At 44.9% G+C, this 20,697-nt stretch overlaps 1 protein-coding gene across 1 annotated transcript in view; it reads left to right on the forward strand.

Annotated features, from left to right (window-relative positions):
* Positions 1–20,697, forward strand: part of FANCI (Fanconi anemia, complementation group I) — a gene marked incomplete at its 5' end in the record, with an annotated part of 24,186 nt that overhangs the window by 3,124 nt on the left and 365 nt on the right. The window contains 29 exons of the mRNA XM_010004063.1: positions 670–755; positions 933–1,065; positions 1,334–1,426; positions 1,923–2,059; positions 2,868–3,048; positions 3,640–3,727; positions 4,289–4,419; positions 5,036–5,106; positions 6,038–6,152; positions 6,532–6,654; positions 7,766–7,834; positions 9,070–9,171; positions 9,967–10,143; positions 10,238–10,359; positions 10,747–10,911; positions 11,454–11,633; positions 12,950–13,113; positions 13,536–13,612; positions 14,063–14,179; positions 14,935–14,986; positions 15,584–15,711; positions 15,833–15,901; positions 16,031–16,118; positions 16,422–16,606; positions 17,248–17,304; positions 17,383–17,442; positions 18,161–18,247; positions 19,302–19,397; positions 19,942–20,067. Of these exons, the coding sequence (XP_010002365.1) occupies positions 670–755; positions 933–1,065; positions 1,334–1,426; positions 1,923–2,059; positions 2,868–3,048; positions 3,640–3,727; positions 4,289–4,419; positions 5,036–5,106; positions 6,038–6,152; positions 6,532–6,654; positions 7,766–7,834; positions 9,070–9,171; positions 9,967–10,143; positions 10,238–10,359; positions 10,747–10,911; positions 11,454–11,633; positions 12,950–13,113; positions 13,536–13,612; positions 14,063–14,179; positions 14,935–14,986; positions 15,584–15,711; positions 15,833–15,901; positions 16,031–16,118; positions 16,422–16,606; positions 17,248–17,304; positions 17,383–17,442; positions 18,161–18,247; positions 19,302–19,397; positions 19,942–20,067 (3,279 nt within the window). The remainder of the gene's footprint in view (positions 1–669; positions 756–932; positions 1,066–1,333; positions 1,427–1,922; positions 2,060–2,867; positions 3,049–3,639; positions 3,728–4,288; positions 4,420–5,035; positions 5,107–6,037; positions 6,153–6,531; positions 6,655–7,765; positions 7,835–9,069; positions 9,172–9,966; positions 10,144–10,237; positions 10,360–10,746; positions 10,912–11,453; positions 11,634–12,949; positions 13,114–13,535; positions 13,613–14,062; positions 14,180–14,934; positions 14,987–15,583; positions 15,712–15,832; positions 15,902–16,030; positions 16,119–16,421; positions 16,607–17,247; positions 17,305–17,382; positions 17,443–18,160; positions 18,248–19,301; positions 19,398–19,941; positions 20,068–20,697) is intronic.

Below are 20,697 nucleotides of genomic sequence, written 5' to 3' on the forward strand. Positions count from 1 at the left end.
TGGGAAACAAGGGATAAGCACAGACCTAGCAGACAGCAGAGAGGATTGTTTATTCAGTGTTCTTAAGTGTGGTTTTGCTCAGTCTCTGTGGTCTGCACACTATAATGACAGCTCATGCAGTATGACTCTCTTCTGGGTTGCAGGCTGACTTGTACTGGAAATGTCTTATCTCATGCTCTTCCTGCAAGCAGAGGTTGCCAGTGACATCCCTGCCCTTTAACTGGGTGATCTGGCTCTTTTGCTTGCTTCATTTGTGGCCGAGTCAATGCCAGAATCATCCAGGCAAAAACAAACTACGTGTGTTGTAGGAGGTTCTTTGAGTCCACTGGCCAAAATGTGATGACAGATTTAAGGTTAGGAGTTTGAAAGCCTCCCTAATTGTTTATAACATAAAGGGTCCTTTTTAATTAATAATAACTTTAAATAAACCCAAAATGAAAACTCTTGAGAGCTTCAGCTTCTTCCAGCTCCTCAATAAGTGCAGTCAAAAGAAATAAGCAAACTAAACCAGAGTCACTTCGTCTGGAAATGGGAGCCCTCCCCCACGTCAGGGAGTTATGGAGGCAAATTAAGAATACCCTTACATTTGTAATTGGTGTGGGAATAACATGTAGTTCTCTGGGATACAGCAGACCCTGCAGTGGCTTAATGTAATGTCCTGGCTTGCAGGGCAGTAAGAAGACTGTTTTAGAAGGAATCATCAGTTTTTTCAATCAGTTGGATAAGAGACAAAAGGAAGAAGAGAAGGTTCCACAGTAAGTTCATTGTGTGTCATCTCCTTTACTTACTGCCTGGGTATTTGTAGTTACCCTGGTCCAGCCTGGGGCTCCTTCAGTTTGAGCTGTCAAACCTTGTGCAAGTACATCCTCCTTAATACATAAAAAGTTATTTCTGGCATTGGATGTCTTTGTTTTTTCTGATAACTCTTGCAGATCAGAGGACCTTGAGGTAGCCACGACACCCCTAGACCAGCTCCGCCATGTGGAAGGCACTGTTATTCTCCACATTGTTTCTGTTATCAACTTGGATCAGGATCTAGGAGAGGAACTAATCAGGCATGTAAAGGTATGACAGGGATGGAACAGGCACTGTTCTTGAAGGTGTTGAGGCAGGGTTTTTAAAATCAACTTCACTGGTTATCTTTAAAAAGTATTTAATCATTTTTATCATTGCAGCCAGGCTCACATTCGCAAGTGCTGTGATAAGTCTGAAGAGACATGTTTCTTTCTGTACCACAGCAGCAGTGGAATATGGACCTGATAACTTCCCTGAACTTTTGGAATGCTACAGTTGAAGGGAATAAGCTTCCTGACTGTTTCTTGCTGTTTTCTAGACTGAGCAACAGAAGGACCCTGGTAGAGCCCTGTGTCCCTTCAGTGTGGCTCTTTTGCTATCAGTTGCAGTAAAACACAGACTGCAGGAGCAGGTATGTGGGCAATAAGCTTGCAGAGAACTTCCATGGGGATGTACACTGCGCTCTCTGTAAGGGAAAGGAAGCATGGTTAAGTTGTAGTCCTACCAGAATTAGGCTTCAAATGGTTTCAGGATGCTCTTGGGAAGGAAGTTAGATCATTGGTAAGCCATAGTTTACTGAACACTATAAAAGAGCAGCATCAGAATTTTCCAGACTTGTGATTCCCATGGGCTGATATTGTGGGGTGAGAAGAAAAGCCATGTTGTCTTTTTTTTTTTAATGCTTTGGCTCTGTGGTGGCCACCTGAATTGCATCTGGCAGCAAGTTACCCTCCGTGAGGCACTTAATGAGATCAGTGTATTTGTCCTGAGAAAGAAGTGAATTAAGATTTTTGGCAGGTTGTACTGGAGCTTGTGCTCTGGCTGGTGCTCTTACTGGAACATACCCAAGTCTATACAGGTCCCATTTCAAAGATCATTTCCTCACACTCAATGATTTCATGTTCCAGATATTTGATTTCTTGAAAACATCAATCACAAGAAGCTGCAAGGACCTGCAGTTCCTTCAGGCCTCCAAGTTTCTGCAGGATATGTTTCCTCAACAATATGATGTCACTGCTGTAATTCTGGAAGTGGTGAAAAACAGGTGAGTTGTTGCTGCCATGTGCTGCAGAACCCTCAATGCCTTGGGGATGGGGAGAGTTTCAGCCTTGCTAGAATGTTCTGGGATGTTAAATACTGCTGACCAGGTGCTGACAGTGTCAAAATCCAAAGTTTTTAGTCCAGTTTTATGTCAGTGAATTAAAAAAAAAAAAGAGGGGCAACAAAATGCAGCTGTATAAACCTGCTCCTTGTACCTCAAATCGCAGCACCTGGTGGTACAAAGGACTAAGCCCATCAGGACCCTATCTATTTCTATCTGCAGCTGGTGTGAGTCATGCTGCTGGTTGTAGTTCGTGTCCTGATCAAGGGATGAGTAATGGGTTCACTGTTTTCTTGTGTTTTGTCCTTTAAATATCCAGTGGGATAGCTCTGTGATCCATCACCAGTTGTCCTTTAGTTTGATGTGAGGCATTCCACTTCTCTCTTCCTCCCTGACTTAAAGATCTCAGGATCAGCAGGATATTTGTGCATCCTGACTGTAGCTGACTGTAATGTTCAGATCAGACATGAGCACACATCATTCCTTATAGCCAGGAGACCTTTGGAGTGGAAAGGGAGTCTGGTGGTTGGACAACCAGGGCTGCAAGGCATGTTGTGCTGAGCGCCTGTCCTTCAGCCTAAAGCAGTCGTGGGGTTGTGAGGGGTGTCACCTTCCCTGGTGTGATCAAGCATCTCTCACTGCTCCTTTGGACCCTGGAATGACGGCAGATTGTTTACTTCAGACTGCTCTAATCTAAACCTTTTCTGTGACTAAGTTGTTTCTTTCCTGGTCTGTTTAATGTTTTCCTCAGTGCGTTTGGCTGGGACCACGTTACTCAGGGCCTGGTGGACCTTGGCTTCAGCCTGATGGAATCATATGAGCCAAAAAAACCCTTTGGAGGAAAAGCTTCTGATACCAGTTATGGCCTTTCAAAAATACCAGCCCAGCAGGCTTGCAGACTGGGAGCAAGTATCCTGCTGGAAACATTTAAGGTAGTGTATGTTTCAGAGAGGGTTGGGGTTTTTTTGAGGGGAGAGAATTCTGCTCTTATTCTCTCCTGGTAAATGGTGTCAAAACCTTGCCTGCTGTATCCATCATGAGTGTTTTACAAGCAGTGCTATATTTAGTCTCTTATTTGCCCCTGTCCAGCTGGAGAAGCCATCTCATAAAGACCTAATCCTAATCTGTTCCAGCCACCATGATACTTGCATAAGTCCTATTAGTTTCCAGGAAACTGTAGAGAAGGTAGAGAAATTCAGAGGTTCAAAGAAAATCTGACAGGGCTGGGACTGAAATCAGCATCTTCCTTAAAGTGGCAAATTTGCATCCCACAGACCATTTGACCCATTGTGTTCCAAGTGTACTGTGTGTGTCTCCCTAATTGGATGGTGCTAACTGGACTGGGATGAAATCTGAATCAGTCTGAGTGAATGTAGCTGAAAGGGGACTTGTGGCAACCAGTCCTAGCTTACCTGTCAGATCTGGAATTGCTTTGTACTGCACAATGCCTGTGCTCTGAAGGACAGGAATATCTTAAATTGACGCAGGTTTTGATTTTTAGTTATTGTTCTTTCTCATTTCAGGTTCATGAGCCCATCAGAAGTGATATTCTTGAGCAGGTCCTGAACAGAGTCCTCACAAAAGCAGCATCTCCTGTCAGCCACTTCATAGGTAACAAGAAAAGAAAATAATGTGTCCTGCTTTGTGGACACTTGGAACATGTTTGTTCTGCTTCTCAGGATAAGTTCCTGCTGAAGTGACCTGATGCCAAGAACATCAGTTGTTCTTTCCCCTCTTATTGAGATGTCACCTGCATCAGATTACCTTGTATTCATTGCAGGTGAAAAATATGTTTGCAGGCAGTTGCCATGGAACAGCTGACGCACAGAAAGTTGGGGTCTGTCAGTTAGTAACTTGTTACACGTTGCTAGCCTTGCCTTCCTTCTCCTTGGGCAGGTGCTTGGGAGTCACTGGGGCTGCCTAGATGCCTGTGCTGCAGCCTCTTCTCTTGTACCTCAGTGCCCTCTGGTGGGACGCAGCCCTGCAGCCGGGTTGGCTGTTTTACACTTGGTTCCTGCAACAGAGCTCAGATTTTCGATGCTCATCCTGTTATGACCTCTCTGTGTAATGGAAGGAGTTTAATTATTCTGTAACTGTTAGCTCTATAGACATCTTCTACTCAGACTTTTCTGGCCCCTTGGCAGCTCCTTTTGTGATTTTTTTATTTTTCAGACTTGCTGTCCAATATTGTTGTGTCTGCTCCTCTTGTGCTTCAGACTTCATCTTCCAAAGTTACAGAGACCTTTGACAATTTGTCCTTTCTGCCCATCGACACAGTGCAAGGGCTCCTCCGGGCAGTACAGGTAAAGCTTTGCATCTCCCCACGAGCATCCTTGCTAGTTTAGTTCCAGTAACAGCTCTGGGCCACAATTATATGCATGATCTAATAACCCTTCTCACAAAATAAGCCTTCCTGCCCTGCTGTAGGTTGTTCAGTGTAGCATGGAACTGTTCTTCAAGCATGGATTTGCACGTGCCCTCTAGCAAAAAGCATATGGTGTGGTCTGGCACAGAACTGAAAGTGCTCTGTGCTGACCTTTCATCTGGAAGATGCCCAGATGCTGCACTGTGTTTAGCTAAACAGCTGTAGCTGTCAGGTTGATTTTTCTCCTTCCGAGCTCCATGTCAGTGTTTCTCTGCCCTGGCATTAAACTCTTTACCTGCTTCACCCAATTTGGGGATAATGGTTCTTTTCCCAAACCTTTGCGCTGTGTCCTCACTTAACCTGCTACAGTATCTCACTGCTACAGCTCTCTGGGTTTAATTTTATACTGTTTCAAAATGTTTTGGTTCTCCTACTGTACCAATGACAGTATTGGAAATGCAGGGCCAGATGGGCCTGAGGAAGATGAGCTCATATGCCCCACAGGCTTGGCATGCCTTTGTGCTTTTCTCTCCAAAGTGTATTTTCCTTTCCAGCCTCTGCTTAAAGTCAGCATGTCAGTGAGGGACTCCCTGATACTTGTTCTCCAAAAGGCTATCTTTTCCAGGTAAGCTGAGAAGGGAATTATTTGAAAATATTTGTGCAAGTTATTTATGTTTTTTGGAGCAGGAGGGTTTTTTTGTTTATTTTGACTTTAGTGTCTTTTCTACTATATTCTTTCCATAACTAGATGGTGACATTGCTATCCCTTTAGCCTAGGACTGTAATACAGTCACAGCTCTGCTTAACAGAGACAAAATTCCCAACCCCCAGCTAAAAGGGCTTTGGAATTTCAGAAAGCTGTTGGAAACTCCAAATAAGCAGGCAAAATTAAAACCAATTCCAACATGTGTCTACATGGCCGAGTGCATCCAGATGCTAGGGAGATCTGGAAGGATCAGAATGCTGAGCTGCCACCTTTCCTCTGATCCCTTACAAGGTGGTAGAGAAGCAGGTTTGTTGTCTTGGTAGTGCTTTGAGCAAACCATCCTGCTGTCTTCATCATGCTGTGATCATAGACTGCATTTTGTTGGGCATTGGATTCCTGGTTAGTAATACAGAATTGATAATTGAGTATTATTATTATTATTTGAGGCAAGGGACTTCATATTGGGAAAGACCCAGGGTTTTGGTGAGCAAAGCAGAATAGCAGCTTTTCGTGAGGAATTTTCCAACTCTGAGAAGAGCTCTATGAGTCTCTCCCATTCCAGTTTTGAGGGAATATTTAATACTTGAGTCTAGGCCTGAGGCTCTACCTCAGTGTGAGCACAGAAAGGAAATTGAATTTGGTGAGAGTGTAGAGCAAAGGAATTCCCAGCAAATGGCCCGGCTCTTAAATATCTTAGGACTGTGCTGCCTTCTTGGGGAACACAGTTCCACTGAGGCTAGTCACTCTTATTTGTGGACCCTTTTTCATCACTGAGTTCATCTTGTATTTACTTCTGAGCTTCTTGCTTCTGTTTTTCCTTATGCTTCTCTTTTCTTCCCCTGACTCACAGACAGCTGGATGCTCGTAAAGCTGCAGTTGCTGGTTTTTTGCTTCTGTTAAGAAATTTTAAGGTTCTGGGAAGCTTGTCCTCTTCCCAGTGCAGCCAGACCATTGGTGCCACTCAGGTGAGTGCTGTTCTGCAGTCCTTGTTGTGGACACATGACACAGTCTTGTGTCTAATTTGCATGGTTTGAAACTACTCATGAGTGGAGTATTTCCCCAAAATGGAAATAAAACTTTCGTAAGGAATAGTCCTGGAAGGAAAGCTTTGAGAAACACAAAGTGCAAGGAGAAGCTGGAATGTTGCTCCTCAGAGTCATTCTGTCCACAGTGCCAGTGCTCTGGGGAGCTTTCATACTGTTCCGTGAGGATGACAAAGAGCCTGGCAGCACGTGAAGGACTATTTCAGTGGCTTTTCAGGGGCCAGGCCCCTTATCACCTTGTTTCTGTGTTGTGATATTTGAGAACTGTAACCAGTATAACGTGACTAATACTCCCTCTCAGGTCCAGGCAGATGTTCATGCCTGCTATAACTCAGCAGCTAACGAGGCCTTCTGCCTGGAAATCCTGGGCAGCCTGAGGCGCTGTCTGAGCCAACAAGCGGATGTTCGACTCATGTTGTACGAGGTAAACACAGTTTCTTCACTCTCCTTTCAAACAGCCACTAGCTCTTCTATAATCTGGTTCTACTGTAGCCCCAGGTAAATAATGATCATATTATTGTGGAAAACAGCCCATCATCTTGGCTGTGTTCTTCATGGGACATGTGTACCAAGGGCTGTGTATATTTCTTATTTTAATCCTTCTGCTTCTTTTTATTTTGGGCTATTATAAACCCAAAGATACGTTGATGTATCTTCCTCATCTCATCATTACTTAAGAAGAAAAATGCATCAAAATCTCTCTTTCTTTGGTGTGGCCTAGGAAATGGGAAGCCTGTTTAATGTCCAGTGAATGTTTTAGCAGGCATTGAATGGATGCTGAGTTGATGAGAGTTAATGATGGGCTCCAAAGAAAACCCTTACTGGGGAATCCTCCTAGAGACTGCATCAGGGACCTGTCTTTTTTTCTCTTTCCTTTTGCAAGTTTCTGTAAAGGTTTTTCTTTCCCATAGATTTCTTGTGACAAAAGGCCTAATATAAAGAATCATTTCTGGGTGCATATCTTGGCTCCTGAGGTAACCATAGGGTGCCACCTTAGGGGGAACAAACCAAAAACATTCTGGTCAGAGATTTTGTTTCCTTCTTAACTTGGTTGGACTGACCTTTGGTGAGCTGCAAGTTTTGGGTGAATCCATCACTGTTGCTATAAGACTTGTACTTTGCTTTATTCATCCACTGAGTTTTCTCCTTCTGAAGCACTTTTTGCCTCCTACAGTTTCCCACCTCTCTTGTTTTGCCTTTGAAGCAGGATTTCACAGTTTGAAGTTGGATCTAGTGTTAGTGTTAAATAGCAGTGAAAGTCACTCTGGGCATGATGCCACCACTGCTAGGAAGACACAGCTTGTGAGAGGGTCCCTGTGAGGAAATTCATCCTCTTTCTGATTCATACCTTCTCTCTGTGATGCCTTTGCTTTGCCAGATATGGGGTTTTACACTGAGCACACTGCTATTTCCCTGTGGTTCCTTGTGGTGCCAGAGGGTCGTTGTTGTCTTATGACGCCAACTTATTAGGCATGTTGTTCATTTTTTGTTGTGTGAGCCAACTTTGTCCTTCCTTCCTTCTTTCCTGTCTTCAGGGTTTTTATGATGTCCTTCGCAGGAACTCCCAGCTGGCCAGCTCCATAATGGAAACACTCTTGTCCCAGGTAAAGTGCTGCTGTTTGGTGTGGCTGCAGAGACCGTTCAGAATTCTGCACTGCAGCCGGTATAGGAAGCAACTCAGGTTAAATATGGGGAAAATAATTCTCCCACTGCAAACATGTGTAAGTGCTGCAGCACTTCTCTAAGGAGGTGTTCAAATCCCTGCTATGTTGAGAGAGCAGACTAGGTAAATGTCTGGAGCCTGGTTCATATCCTGTCACGGGGGGAAAGTGAGAGGATTTTTCAGAGCCCTTTCCAGCCCTTCCATTCTGAGATGCTGTGGGAAGCGCGATGCCCAGAGAAGTGCTTTGTGTGAGACCTGTTCCTTAGTGCACAGCAGTCACCCTCCCATACTTCCCGAAGGATGTGTACTGACACAGTAGTTATTACTGCTGTCCTCCCATCAGGAGAATACCCAAGTCCATGTAGGATCTGGGAGGATTAACTCATCTCCCAACAGTGTTGCTCGTGGCAACAAGACAATCACATTTCCTCAATCCGTTGGACAGGCTGTGCTTTCTTTGAGACAAGTCATTTTCTTCCCTTTAATTATCCGTAGAGTTCATGCTGACTAATTCCAGCTTTCCCATGACAGTATAAGGTCTGAGAAGGAAACGTGAATAGAGCCAAGGCAGCTTTTGGAAAGAGAGTAGAGGGCACTTAATGGGACCTTGGTGAAAATGTGCAAAATTTTAGAACATCTATATATATATAACCTTTCACTGTTCGGCTCTGATCCTGTATCAGTACTCAGAGCATATCTCCTTCCAGTGTTGTGCCAAACAGCCTGGAATTGATGGTTTGTCATGGTTTTCTTTTAGTGCCAAAGGTAGCCTCCATTACTGCCTGCACCCTCAGGCCAGGAAACTGGATGCCATAACTGGGCCAAGAGCTCCCTATGGGTGACAGGCAGCAGAAGCAGTTACTTTCCCTCACAGTGTAAAGGATGGGTGACACTGCAGGTGAAGTGCAAGTGATGTTGCGTGTTGAGGCGACACAACAAGTGGTCAGATAAACTTGTTTTAGGGCTGAGAGGTACATAAGGAACTCAAGAGGGGATTTCAATCCCTAATGGAGGAGGTGACGTGGCTCACAAACCTGTACAGTCCCATTATTATAATAGTGCCAGTTTTTGCTCTGTAGAATGGAGTCCAAAGATTATCGTATTCTGCTTTCAAACAACCTAAGAGGCTTAGTTACCAAGTAACTGGTTATTTTTATTTCTTGTTTTCTGTTACAGATAAAGCAGTATTATTTGCCCCAGCCAGACCTCCTGCCTCCACTGAAATTTGAGGGATGTATTATGGCTCAAGGAGATCAAATATTTCTGCAAGAACCACTGGTAAGAGCAAGAACCTCTGGCTGGCCACAGCTGCAAACTTGTCTGTTTCATAGCAGTTTAGTTGTGCTGCTACATTAACTGAATGCCTTGTGTTTCCTCAGCCTTTTCCAGCCTGGAGCAATTATTTTAATGACAGTAGATCTGGGCATCTCACCTCTGTCTCAGGTTTTCTGTTAGAGCTCCTATCTCTAGCATAGTGGCTTAGGGGACCTGTGTGAAAAATGCTCTAGGAATAGTGTAGTTATTTTATTTTCTGTTGAGCTAACTTGGGTGATTTTCTTCCTCCTTCAACTTAATTCCACATAAAATAGTTGTGCAGTGTGTGTGTAGCAGGAGGAAGAATCTGCCCTTTTGTTTTGCTCCTTTGAAATTGTTGGAGTTGAGACCTCAATGATTTGTTGGATTTCCAAGAGGACAAATGTAAATTAATCACTTTGTTTTCCCCTGAGGAAGCTTCCATGCTGTGCTGCAGTAGCACACCCAGAAAGGGAGCAGACACTTCACTTAGAGTGACAGCACTTTTGGAAGTTCCCATTCCATCTCCTTCAGCAGCTGAGGTAGCTGAGTTGAGGGAGCAGTGGGAGTTAAGTCCTGTGTAGGCAGGCTCAGGCAGACAACAGTGTCTAAAGCTAGAACTGGTTAGCTGTGTGTAGGATGATGGATCCCCTTATTCTAGGAATGAGGCTTATTCTGGAGACTCGTGTGAACCTCTGAAGGCAGGTAGGGTTCTTTGCACCCAGCTAGAGTAGCCTGGCCTGTGTCCACTTCTGCTGAATGTGTGGCTGCTTCCTGCAGGCCCATCTGCTCTGCTGTATCCAGCACTGTCTTGCTTGGTATAAGAGCACTGTGCAGCTATGCCAAGGAGCTGAAGATGCGGAGGAGGAGGATGTGGGATTTGAGCAAAACTTAGAAGACATGCTAGAATCTGTCACACGACGAATGATCAAGAGCGAGTTGGAAGACTTTGAACTGGTAAATCACATTTTCAGTTTGGCTCAGTGGAAGAAGACACTGAGTTCTTCTCAGCTTTTGGGAAGATTTTTCGCTTGTTTCCTTTACCTCTTAGGACAAGTCGGCAGATTTTTCTCTGTCTTCTGGTGTTGGTGTAAAGAATAACATCTATGCCATCCAGGTGATGGGAATTTGTGAGGTCCTGATTGAGTACAATTTCAACGTTGGAAATTTCAGGTAAAAAATCAAATCTTACCCTCCCTCACTAGCTGTGCTGTCCTGTGCCTGGCTCTTTGGAGGACAGGCTCGTTGCAAGCACAGGATTATAATGCTGGCACAGACTCAGAATGATATCTGAGTGTGCCTGCCCTGTGGCACAGACACTCACAGAACCTTGGGGAGTGTCTTCCTTTTGAATGTTGTGTGCTGTGGGAGAGGTGATAAGACATTTTGTAGAAGAGCAGGTCAAGGAGGAGTGGATGAGGTATATCCTGTCAGGAAGATGGGGAGGTGTCATATGTCAAGGCTTTATCGTTTAGAAAGTGTCACTGTAAGTTGGCAACTGAAGTTTCTCAGTTTAAGACTGGAATTTCTCCATTAATGCTCTCTAATACTTTATTGCAGTAAGAACAAGTTTGAGGATGTTCTGGGCTTGTTTACATGTTACAACAAGCTCTCTGAAATCCTGAAGGAGAAAGCTGGAAAGAACAAATCTACCTTGGGCAACAAAACTGCACGGAGCTTCCTGTCCATGAGTTTTGTGTCTACTCTGCTTACAGCTCTATTCAGGTGAGAAGATGTCACATCTGAAGTAGCTCTAAAGCCTATTCTTAAGCTGCTTTTGTGGTGTCTGCATGCTGGCTGTCCTGTGCATTGCATACACAATACAGGCCTTTCTATTCCTGTATAAACATGCATGGTAACACCACTTGTTGTATGGAGAGCATCATGACAGGAACCATAGCTGTGCAACTCTTTGTCTAGACAAACCAGCTTTCCTGGATCTTGCTTATGACTTGCAAGACCTCAGAGCGTCTCTGCTCTTCCAGCCCTTATCTGTTCCCCAGACAACAAACTCCAGTGTTTGAGTTCCAGCCTTCTATGGATCAGAGCCAGACATTGATCCACACCACATCTGTCTGTGTATTTGGAAAGCCTGATGGAATCTCCTGAGTGTTCACTACAAGCTACCAAAACAAAGGATCTTTCCCACCCTGAATGCAGCTAGTGATTTCATTTGTAAATGCATGTTTAGATTTCAAACCTTGTAGGCCACCCTTGTGCTTTTTCAGTGCCTCCTCCATTCTCTGACAGTGCCCTTGATTCTTCAGGGATGATGCCCAGAGCCATGAGGAGAGCCTGGCAGTTCTGCGCTCCAGCACCGAGTTCCTGCGCTACGCTGTCAGCGTGGCTCTGCAGAAGGTGCAGCAGCTGGAGGAGACAGGACAAACTGATGGACCAGATGGACAAAATCTGGAGAAGATGTTTCAGAATCTCTGCAAAATCACACGGTGAGTCGCTGTGGCACGTGAAGACGTTGGCCCTAAAAAAGCAGCAATGGATTCTGGGGATTTTTGATTCTCAGGTCAGGTTTTGAAAGAAGAATGCAGAATGTAACTGTTTCAAGCAGTTATTATTACTGGGCTGAGATCATTGCCTTTCTTTGCTCCTGAGAAATCAAGTGGAGGCACTACTGTTTCTGTGCCAGAGTGAGTGATAGAGCTCTAATAACAGTACTTGGCCTGGAAGAACCAAATGCCATCAAACTCTCATTTTCAGCCTCTTTCTGACTTGTGGTTCATCACTCATTGTCACAGAGGTAGGATGGTTACGGGGTGGATTCTTGAGGCCTCTGGGATGCAGTGAAGTTAAAATTCACTTCTAGCTGCAGTATAAAACACATATAAGAGGGACACAAGCTTTAGAAAACATTCGGTTAGGACTTCTGCAAGACGCTTGGAGACATTCATGCATCTAATCCTTTGGAAATCCAAGCATGTTAAGCATCAAAGTGTCTTTTGGGATCTAGGTCATATCTGCATGGGGTCTTTTCAGATCCCAGTCAGCAGAGAGCACAAAATGCAAATTAGCCCTGCCATGAATAATGCCCGTTTTGTGTCTTGCCCCAAATAATACAGGCTATTTTTGTTGCAGTCATTAGGACTACATGTGAGCTACATGTTTTGTGTGGTTGGACATTGAATGGAATAAGATCATCTGTGTAGGCAACAGAACTAATGAGAAGAAAGGAGAGGGAACAAAAAAGGGAAGAAGTGGGCTTAGGAGAGCTGGAAAAAGATGTTTGTCTACAAATAGAAGTTCCCTTTGGGCCAAACAACTTTGCTTTCTTCAAAGCTTTTCACTTTGCTTTGCCTGCCTTTACCTTTCTGACTTTATTTATACAGAGCCCTGTAGACATGCCTGACATTTCACAGATTCAAACTGCCAAGAACAAAGCTTTTTTTGTCACTGGCATATTTGACACCAGTGGTCAGTGTCTGGGTAGTTTGCAGCAGAAGGAAAGGTGGAAGAAATGAGTCTATAAAGATGGACTTGAAATGGGATTGGAAGGTCCCATGGCACCTGGGAAAAATTAAATTATTTAGCTGTGCAAGAAGAATGCAGTGGCTGTTTTGCTGACATTGAAACAAGATCTTAAAAATGGGTCTCTTCTCCCTTCACTTTCCTATAGGAAAGAGACCTTCAAATTGAGTTATATTAAAAACACAATCCTGAGAGCAGAATGTGATTAGCCCTGTTCTCGTTCTTGCACTGTGCAGCCAGCTTTACTGGAGCATGTGATGTTAACTCATCTCCCATCCCCTAGGGTTCTGCTCTGGAGGTACACTTCAATTCCCACTGTCGTTGAAGAGTCAGGGAAGAAGAAGGGCAAAAGCATTTCACTTCTGTGCCTGGAAGGTTTGCTGCGGATCTTCAACACGGTGCAGCAGCTGTACCCTGCCAGGATACCCCAGTTTCTGCAAGCCCTGGGTAGGCACATGGTACAGTTCTGCTCTGGTTTCCAGGCTTTGTGTTCCAGCCCGTCAGTGGGCACTTAGGGACCTAGTGCCCTTGATTCATAAGTAAAGAGAGGGGTCTGGTCCTTGTCTCTCGGTAACAAGGTGGGCTTAGTAGGGTTGATTTTTGTGGCAGAGACAAGTTCCAGAGGTATCTTCACCTGCTTCTATGTAGCATCTCTCCATCTGCCAGCAGGGGATAGTTTGGGTCTGATATAGCACTCATCTAGTTGAAGTTTGCCTTTAACACATTTTTGTACTCGCCATGGTTTTGCAGTCTGTATTCCTTCTCTAGCTGTGAGCAGTTGCAGTCATTCCCACTTTTGGAAGGAAATCCTGTATTCTGCTCTTGGCATTTAGCTTTTTTTTTTTTCTGCATCTCTCTCTCTGTGCCAGATATTACTGGTGGTGACGCAGAAGAACCGGATATTAATGTCACGGAGAAAGCTGCCTTCCAGATCCGACAGTTTCAGGTAAGTACCACTGTGTGCTGCAAGTGTTCCAAAGCACTGGTAATGCTGGCAGGAAACACTGCTAGCTCTTTGTTACTTGACCACAGGACTGTGGTAGCCACTGGGGCATTGATTCTGTGGCAGTTCAGGAAAGTTTCTGATCCCTAAGGAAAGCTTCTTCAGGGCGCTGTGCAGAGCTGGATTGAAGTGCACTTGTATTTACAGGGCTATTATGTCCTTCAGTGCAGCATAAACTTACCTGAGTATTGTAAAAGTCACACTGAATTCTATCTGGGCCTCTGTGTAAGCACTCGTTAACAAAAACAGCACTCACTCTTCAGAAGAGTCCTCTTTTTGTTTTCTTTGTCATTCTCCTTCTTGCCAATTCCTTTATTTGCTGCAGTTTCTGGTTATTTGCTTCTTAAAATGGCCCTGCAACAAGCATGCACATTCTTTCCTTCCCATGATCAGAGGTCCCTGGTGAACCAGTTCAGCAGTACTGAAGATGACTTCAACTCCAAGGAAACACAGTCACTCATCACAGTTCTTTCCACTTTGTCCAAACTCCTGGATCCAGCCTCTCAGCAGGTACCTCGCAACCTCATTGGGCTGGCGTGGGATGTGGGTGGTAGCCATAGGTGTGGGAAGAAGATTATCAGACTGAGTTGGTATCTGAGGGCTTTGACATATGTGCTTGTCCTGCAGACCACACCATGTCAGGGTGACAGTTTTGTTACATTATCAAGCACACTTCTGTCAAGTGCCTGCAAGGACCATTAAGAAGTAGTTGTCTTCCCACCCCACTCCTGTATGTTCTGATCCTGCCTTTGGGCACCTGGAGTTGGAATGACTTGTTCACCTGAGCAGGACTCCTAACAGCCTGGATGTGGGATGGCTTCCACATGGGAATAGACCCAAAAAAGGACAGCAGACTTATGACCAGTCCAAACTGGCTGAGTGCCTAATTCCTTCCACACAAGGAGGCATTTTAAAGTGCACTAGAGGTGCCTCATTTTTATAAGCTGGGGACTGCACTCAAAGTGTGCCAAAAGTCTGGAGTCCTCATTTACCTTAAATTAAATGGAACTGTTACTCTGTCCAAAGGAATGTACAGCCATTCCCCTGTCCTGGATCTCACCTTTTCACTTGTTAGTAGATTAAGTGTCCTTGTGGAACTTAAGTGACCATGGCTGGGTGCCTTGCTGCCAGAAGGCAACTCTGCTGGTCTCCCTTGGTTGATTTTCTTTCTTTTGGTTTTTGTTTGTTGTTTGTTGGTTTTAATTGTTAGATTTATGCTTTGAATTCTGTTTCAAAGCCATAATATCTTTTCTCCCTTTGTGCAGTTCCTTCAGTTCCTGACTTGGACAGTCAAAATTTGCAAAGAAAATGCTCTTGGTAAGTAAGCTTTGGAGAGCATGTTTAGACATGATGTACCAGGTCTGCTATGAGTCCGTTCAGATGCTCTGCTGTTGTCTGTCCTGTTTTTACCTCTTTGTTGCAGATATATTCAGGTCTTGTTTTGTGACAGATTGCTATGACACTGTTGTTATTAGCACAAGTATTATAGAGAAACTCCATCTCTACAAACATTAGCACTGTGGAATAAAGACAAGCCCCTTACTTGACTTTTCTCCCTTGTTTATTAGCCCCTCTGTTGCTCGCACCTGGATTTGTACTCTGGAAAGATATTACTTTACCCAGAGTTTGTTTCATGCTTCCTCAATTCTTCATCACCTCCCTATGAGCTGAGGGTTCCAGTGTGCAGGTTTCCACACTGCCCCTTCCAGTATGACATCCAGTGCCCAACCTTACAAACTCTGCTTTTGGAATTGCAGTGTTTTGATAGGATTTCCACCCACTGCATTATCGTTTCTGGGAATGCAGGCTGTTAAATCCATACTGAATCAGAGACTTTCCCTCACTGGATATCTGATACTCCTAAAGATCTGGGGGAGCTCTGCACCTGTGTTGTTTCTTTTCCTCTCCCCACAGAGGATACCACTTGCTGCAAGGGTTTGCTGTCTCTGCTCTTCAATCTGCATGTTCTGTACAAGAGTCCTGTCAGTCTGCTGCGTGAACTCGCGCAGGACATTCACGCTTGCCTGGGAGACATAGATCAGGTATGATGCAGAACCAGCCCAACTCTTCCTCACTTAGTGCTGTCAGGGCAGCACTTGTGCAAATTATATGGCAGGTACTAAAGTTTTACTCGCCAGAATTCGTTTTCTCTCCTCTGACCAGGATGTAGAAGTGGAGAGTCGATCCCATTTTGCCATAGTGAATGCCAAGACTGCAGCTCCTACTGTCTGTGTGAGTCAAAATACTTCGTGTGGAGCAACCTGTAGTGTCCAGGAATACTCTGCTACAAGTGGCTCTAGATTCCTGTTGTGCCAAACTCCTCCCAAAAAAACTGTTTTGTTATTGGTGTTTCTGTCTTAGCTGCTGGTTCTGGGTCAGACGGATAAAGTCCTTGAAGAGGTGGATTGGCTTATCAAGAAACTCAGCAGTCTGGGATCAGACACATCAGGTAATAAAAGTGCCCCACTTCTTACTGTTACACCTTTGTCAAAAACAGATTTAGATAGAGAGCAAAAAGATATTTTGGGATTTTGAGGTAGCATCATCTGAAGGCAGGTTAAACTCTCCTTTGAGCTGGTTTCACAGGAATAATGCAAGACAGAGTGTTGTCACAAAATCCCTCCCATGATTGTTTTCCCTGTGCCCACTGGTGCTTTGTGCACCAGACACAAAGGTGGTCTTCTGTGCTTCCCACCTGCATAACTGGATTCATAAGACACATGTTCACCAGGTGTTCATCTCTTTCTTCTAGAAGACTCTTCTCAGGCATCAAACCAAACACAGGCTCTGGAGAAAGGTGTAATTCTGCAGCTGGGAACTCTGCTGACAGTTTATCATGAGCTGGTACAGACAGCACTCCCTGCAGGGAGCTGTGTGGACACGCTGCTGAGAAGCCTCAGCAAGACATACGCAATTCTCACCTCCCTCATCAAACATGTGAGTGCTGCTCTGCTGACAGGGGGCTGGCTGGGATCTAAAAACGTTTTCCCCATTTGCTACAGCAAGCTCACAGTGACCCCTGCAGCAGCTATGCTCAGGACTGGGGTGTTGATCTCTTGCAGGATTTCTTACTCTGTTGGCCTTCATGCTCTCAATCTCGTGATCTTTCTGGGCAGTGATAGGTGTAGCAGTGGAGATAAAGGAAAGCTGCTCTCCAGCTGAATTTGGCTGTGCATGGCTTGGAATGGCTTTTCCCAGGATATCTTGTAGGTTTCTCTGTTTACAGCTCTGTGCCACAGTGAATAGCACTAGTGGTGTTGCCACAGTTCTCAGCAGTCCTGCTCTTGCCACTCATTCCCATCTAAAGCTTGAAGCATCAGACCTGGGGCAACTGGGCCATGGAAACAGGCCAGTAGAGCTGGTTTGAGGCAAGGATGTGAATACCCAGAGCTCTCTCACAGCCCTGGAGTGCAGACATGGCACTGGGGATACAGCAAGCCACTGGGAGCATAGTTCTTGCAAATCCTGCCCTCTACACTGTGCCCTTGGGTGAGCTGCTTTGAGCCCTGCATGGAATTACAGGTTGCAGGATAAGGAGGATTGTACCTAGAAGAAACTCTCTCCTGTTTTCCTTGCAGTATATCCAAGCTTCCCGCAGCACCTCCAACACGATTCCAGGAAGGCTGGAAAAGCTGGTGAGTGTGAGCAAACTGCTGGAGGAAACAGCTCCTTGCCTTGAGTTAGGAGTGACACCAACCTCTGCTTCTTTGCAGGTGAAGCTCTCAGGTTCCCATTTGACCCCACAGTGTTACTCATTCATTACCTATGTACAGGTAAGGCCTAAATTAACTGGCAAAATCCCAGTCAGGCTGTCTCATGCTGAGTGGTGTATCACCTGCAGTACATGGGCACCTTTGGGAAATATTAATCTTCTTGACAGGACTTGAATTTCTTACTAGTTGAAGCTTTTACTGTGTCAAATAATAGTATAAGACATCTCAGCACCATTGGGACTGAGCATGCTGATTTTTTTGCTTGAGCAGGGAAGGAAGAATGTTGAGGGAGCTGTTTGGTTTTGGTTTTTTTTCAACCCCTCTGTTCATGTGTGGTTTTTTGGATAAGATGAATACTGCTGTTAACCACAATGGCAAATAGAGGTCAACAACACTGCAGTCATCACAGTGTAAAGTGAGGTGGGTGCCAAAGACTGCAATGCTGGTGATGGGATTTAGCTGCTTGGAGAGGAACTGGGTGCTGGAGTGAGGACTGCAGGAATTGTACAGCAGGCATGGCATACTGGGGAAGGTGTAGTGGTGTGCAGAGCTACCCCTCCTAGGGACTTCTCACACAGACATATTTCTGAATATATAAATTATGAAATTAGGGGCTTTTGTCCTTTTTTTGAGATTACCCCAATTCCATCCTTCTTGTATCCCTACTTTTCTGTCATCCAGCTGGTAAAGCTGTCAGCTGGCCAGAGCAAAGACTACTTGGTTGGCCTTTCTTCTCTGCTTACCTTCTAATGGCACATATTTTGGCATTCTCCTTCAGAACATCCACAGTGAGAGCTTAAGCTTTGCAGAAGAGAAGAAAAAGAAGAAGAAAGATGATGAAACTGCTGCAGTCTCCACAGTCATGGTAAGATTGACTCACTCTCGATTAGAACCTCTGCTGTATTTGAACTTGGTTGGTATCTTATGTAAAGGTTTCTCTTACCTTTCTCTTACCTGGTGGTTTCTCATGTATCACCAATGACAATTGTCATTTGGGCCTTTAAGTAAAAATCAAATTTAAAGTCTAAAAAAACCCAAACAAGCAAAGAAACGAGCAACAACAAAAAAGAAACATTCACTGAATGCAGCCTAAAAGCTCACAGACATGAAACTAATGTCAAGTCTGGGTAGCCTTGTCTGATGTTTTATCATGTGGAGTAAGCTACAAAGTAACAGAAAGGGGCTAATTTATTGGAACCAGTTCTTCACTGTTTAAGTGTTTCTTAATTCTATCAGTACATTTAAAGATAAAGTAGTGGATTCCTCTAAAGTAAGGCAGTTGAAAGTAACTGGATGATTTGGCTGGAAGCAAGTGAGCAGGCTGGCATGTTCCTGGTCTTTTATGTCCTTTGTTTGTGCTCCCACCCAGCCAGCATTTTCTCTGTCTTGTCGGTTGTCCCAGACATTCCTGTGATGTTAAGGGTTTAAAAGCCACAAGCATGATCTTCCTAGCAGTTCTCTGAGTGTAAGGAAATGGGCTGAAATGCTGCTCTCCTTTTACCACTCCGTCATTGTGGGAACAAACATCAGTGGTGGTAAATAAACAGGACAAAAGTGTTGAAGCAGCAATGTCTCAGTTGCCTGGAAGGTGTATGGCAGCTCGTGATGGTTTTGCAGAGCTGGGGCAGAGGACCTTCTGCTGTGATGGCTGCCAGGCATGCCAGGGCTGTGGGCTGCCCATAGAGCACACACCAGTACATGGAAGAGCCTTTAAAATTTAAATTTAATTAATTTAAAAATTAATTAATTAATTTAAAACCAGTAACAAAGCTGGCAAGGCTTGATGGGGCAGGACTGATAGGGACCAAGGCTTGCTGAAAACACTTTCCTACACTGGGAGTGCTGCAGTCTGCATGTCATGCTGCAGCACTGTTGTTTACTTCCCAATCTGACCTATCATGCTCCTTTCTGCATTTCAGGCTAAGGTGCTTCGGGAGACCAAGCCCATCCCAAACCTGATCTTTGCAATAGAGCAGTATGAGAAGTTCCTTATCCATCTCTCCAAGAAGTCAAAGGTAATGTAAAGCAGAGCTCTTCTGGGACCTGAAGTCAGTGGAACAGTGGGGTCAGTGGTAGAGGGCTACTGCCAGTCCACCTGTTAAGAGTATCTATTAATGCTCAGATTAGGAAGGTGGAAGGACCTTGCAGCTCTTTCAGCCTTTGCTTAAGCTCCTGGCCCAACACTGCTGAACTGATGTCACACTGATACCAGCAGGTGTCAGTGGCAGTACTGCCTGTGACCTAACATCATATGGTTTCTGGTTGAGCAGAAACTTAAGACACTTAATGGCAACTTTCTTCTCCGTGGTCTTTTTCATAAGCAGGAGAGATACAAGAGAGTAACTGGTAGTCACTTGGCTTTTAGGAAAACATAAATGGGCCCCTGCATTGCACGGGGGCAGGTGCTTTTGCTCCTGCCTTTTGCTTCAATTTGGTATTATTACTGTGATCAGCTCAGTCCTACTGCTGTACAAAGGACTAGGCAGGGTAGAAAAATAAACTAAGATGCTAATGGCATAATGCCCTCTCCCCACCCTGGTTCCACGGTGGTTGCTGCAGGTGAACTTGATGCAGTACATGAAGCTGAGCACCTCCCGGGACTTCCGCATCAACGCCTCCCTGCTGGACAGTGTCCTGCAGGAGCGCAGCACCGAGGATGCTGAAAATGAGCCAGACAATGACCAGGTCAGAACTCATTTTGCTGCTTTTTCACCCACAGGTTTCCCTCTCTTTTGAACCAACTGTATTTGTGAGCTGTGCAGGTGTATGTGAAATGAGGGCAGTTTGTCTTCTCTGGGTAAAGCTGACAGGAAGGAGCAACCAGCTGGTCTGGCCAACAGCTCCTGTCCTCCAGCCCCTGCTTTGAGTCACCTTCATTTCCATTCACCAAGGGTCTGGGTCTCTGGGCTTAGGGAAGTGAGACTGCTCTCAGGGCCTTGTTTGCTTCAGCAAGCAGAGATCTATCAGTTACTTCTGAGGACCTACTGGCTGGCCAGGATCAGACCTTTGCAGCATGAGGCAAAGTGGGTTTGCATTTAGGTTAACTTTTGTAGAAAAACAACTGCAGAGCAAACCTGTAAGACATCATTCTCCTCAGACCCATCTCTTCTACTAGACAGTGCTGGTGAAGGTAGAACAAACAAACAATTTACCTTGCTGATTGTCCAGGTTTTTATTGGTGCTTCTGTCCATATTTTCCTGAGTGTTTCAACAAGCCAAACCCCAGCACAGACAGTTCCTGGCCTGTGCCACTGATAACCTGTAGTCTGTTCCAGTATGAATTTGGGGGGGGGGGGGGGGGGGGCCACAAAGAAA

This window comes from Chaetura pelagica, unplaced genomic scaffold, assembly GCF_000747805.2.
Source record: "Chaetura pelagica isolate M959 unplaced genomic scaffold, ChaPel_1.0 scaffold428, whole genome shotgun sequence".
In the NCBI taxonomy this organism is placed as follows: domain Eukaryota; kingdom Metazoa; phylum Chordata; class Aves; order Apodiformes; family Apodidae; genus Chaetura; species Chaetura pelagica.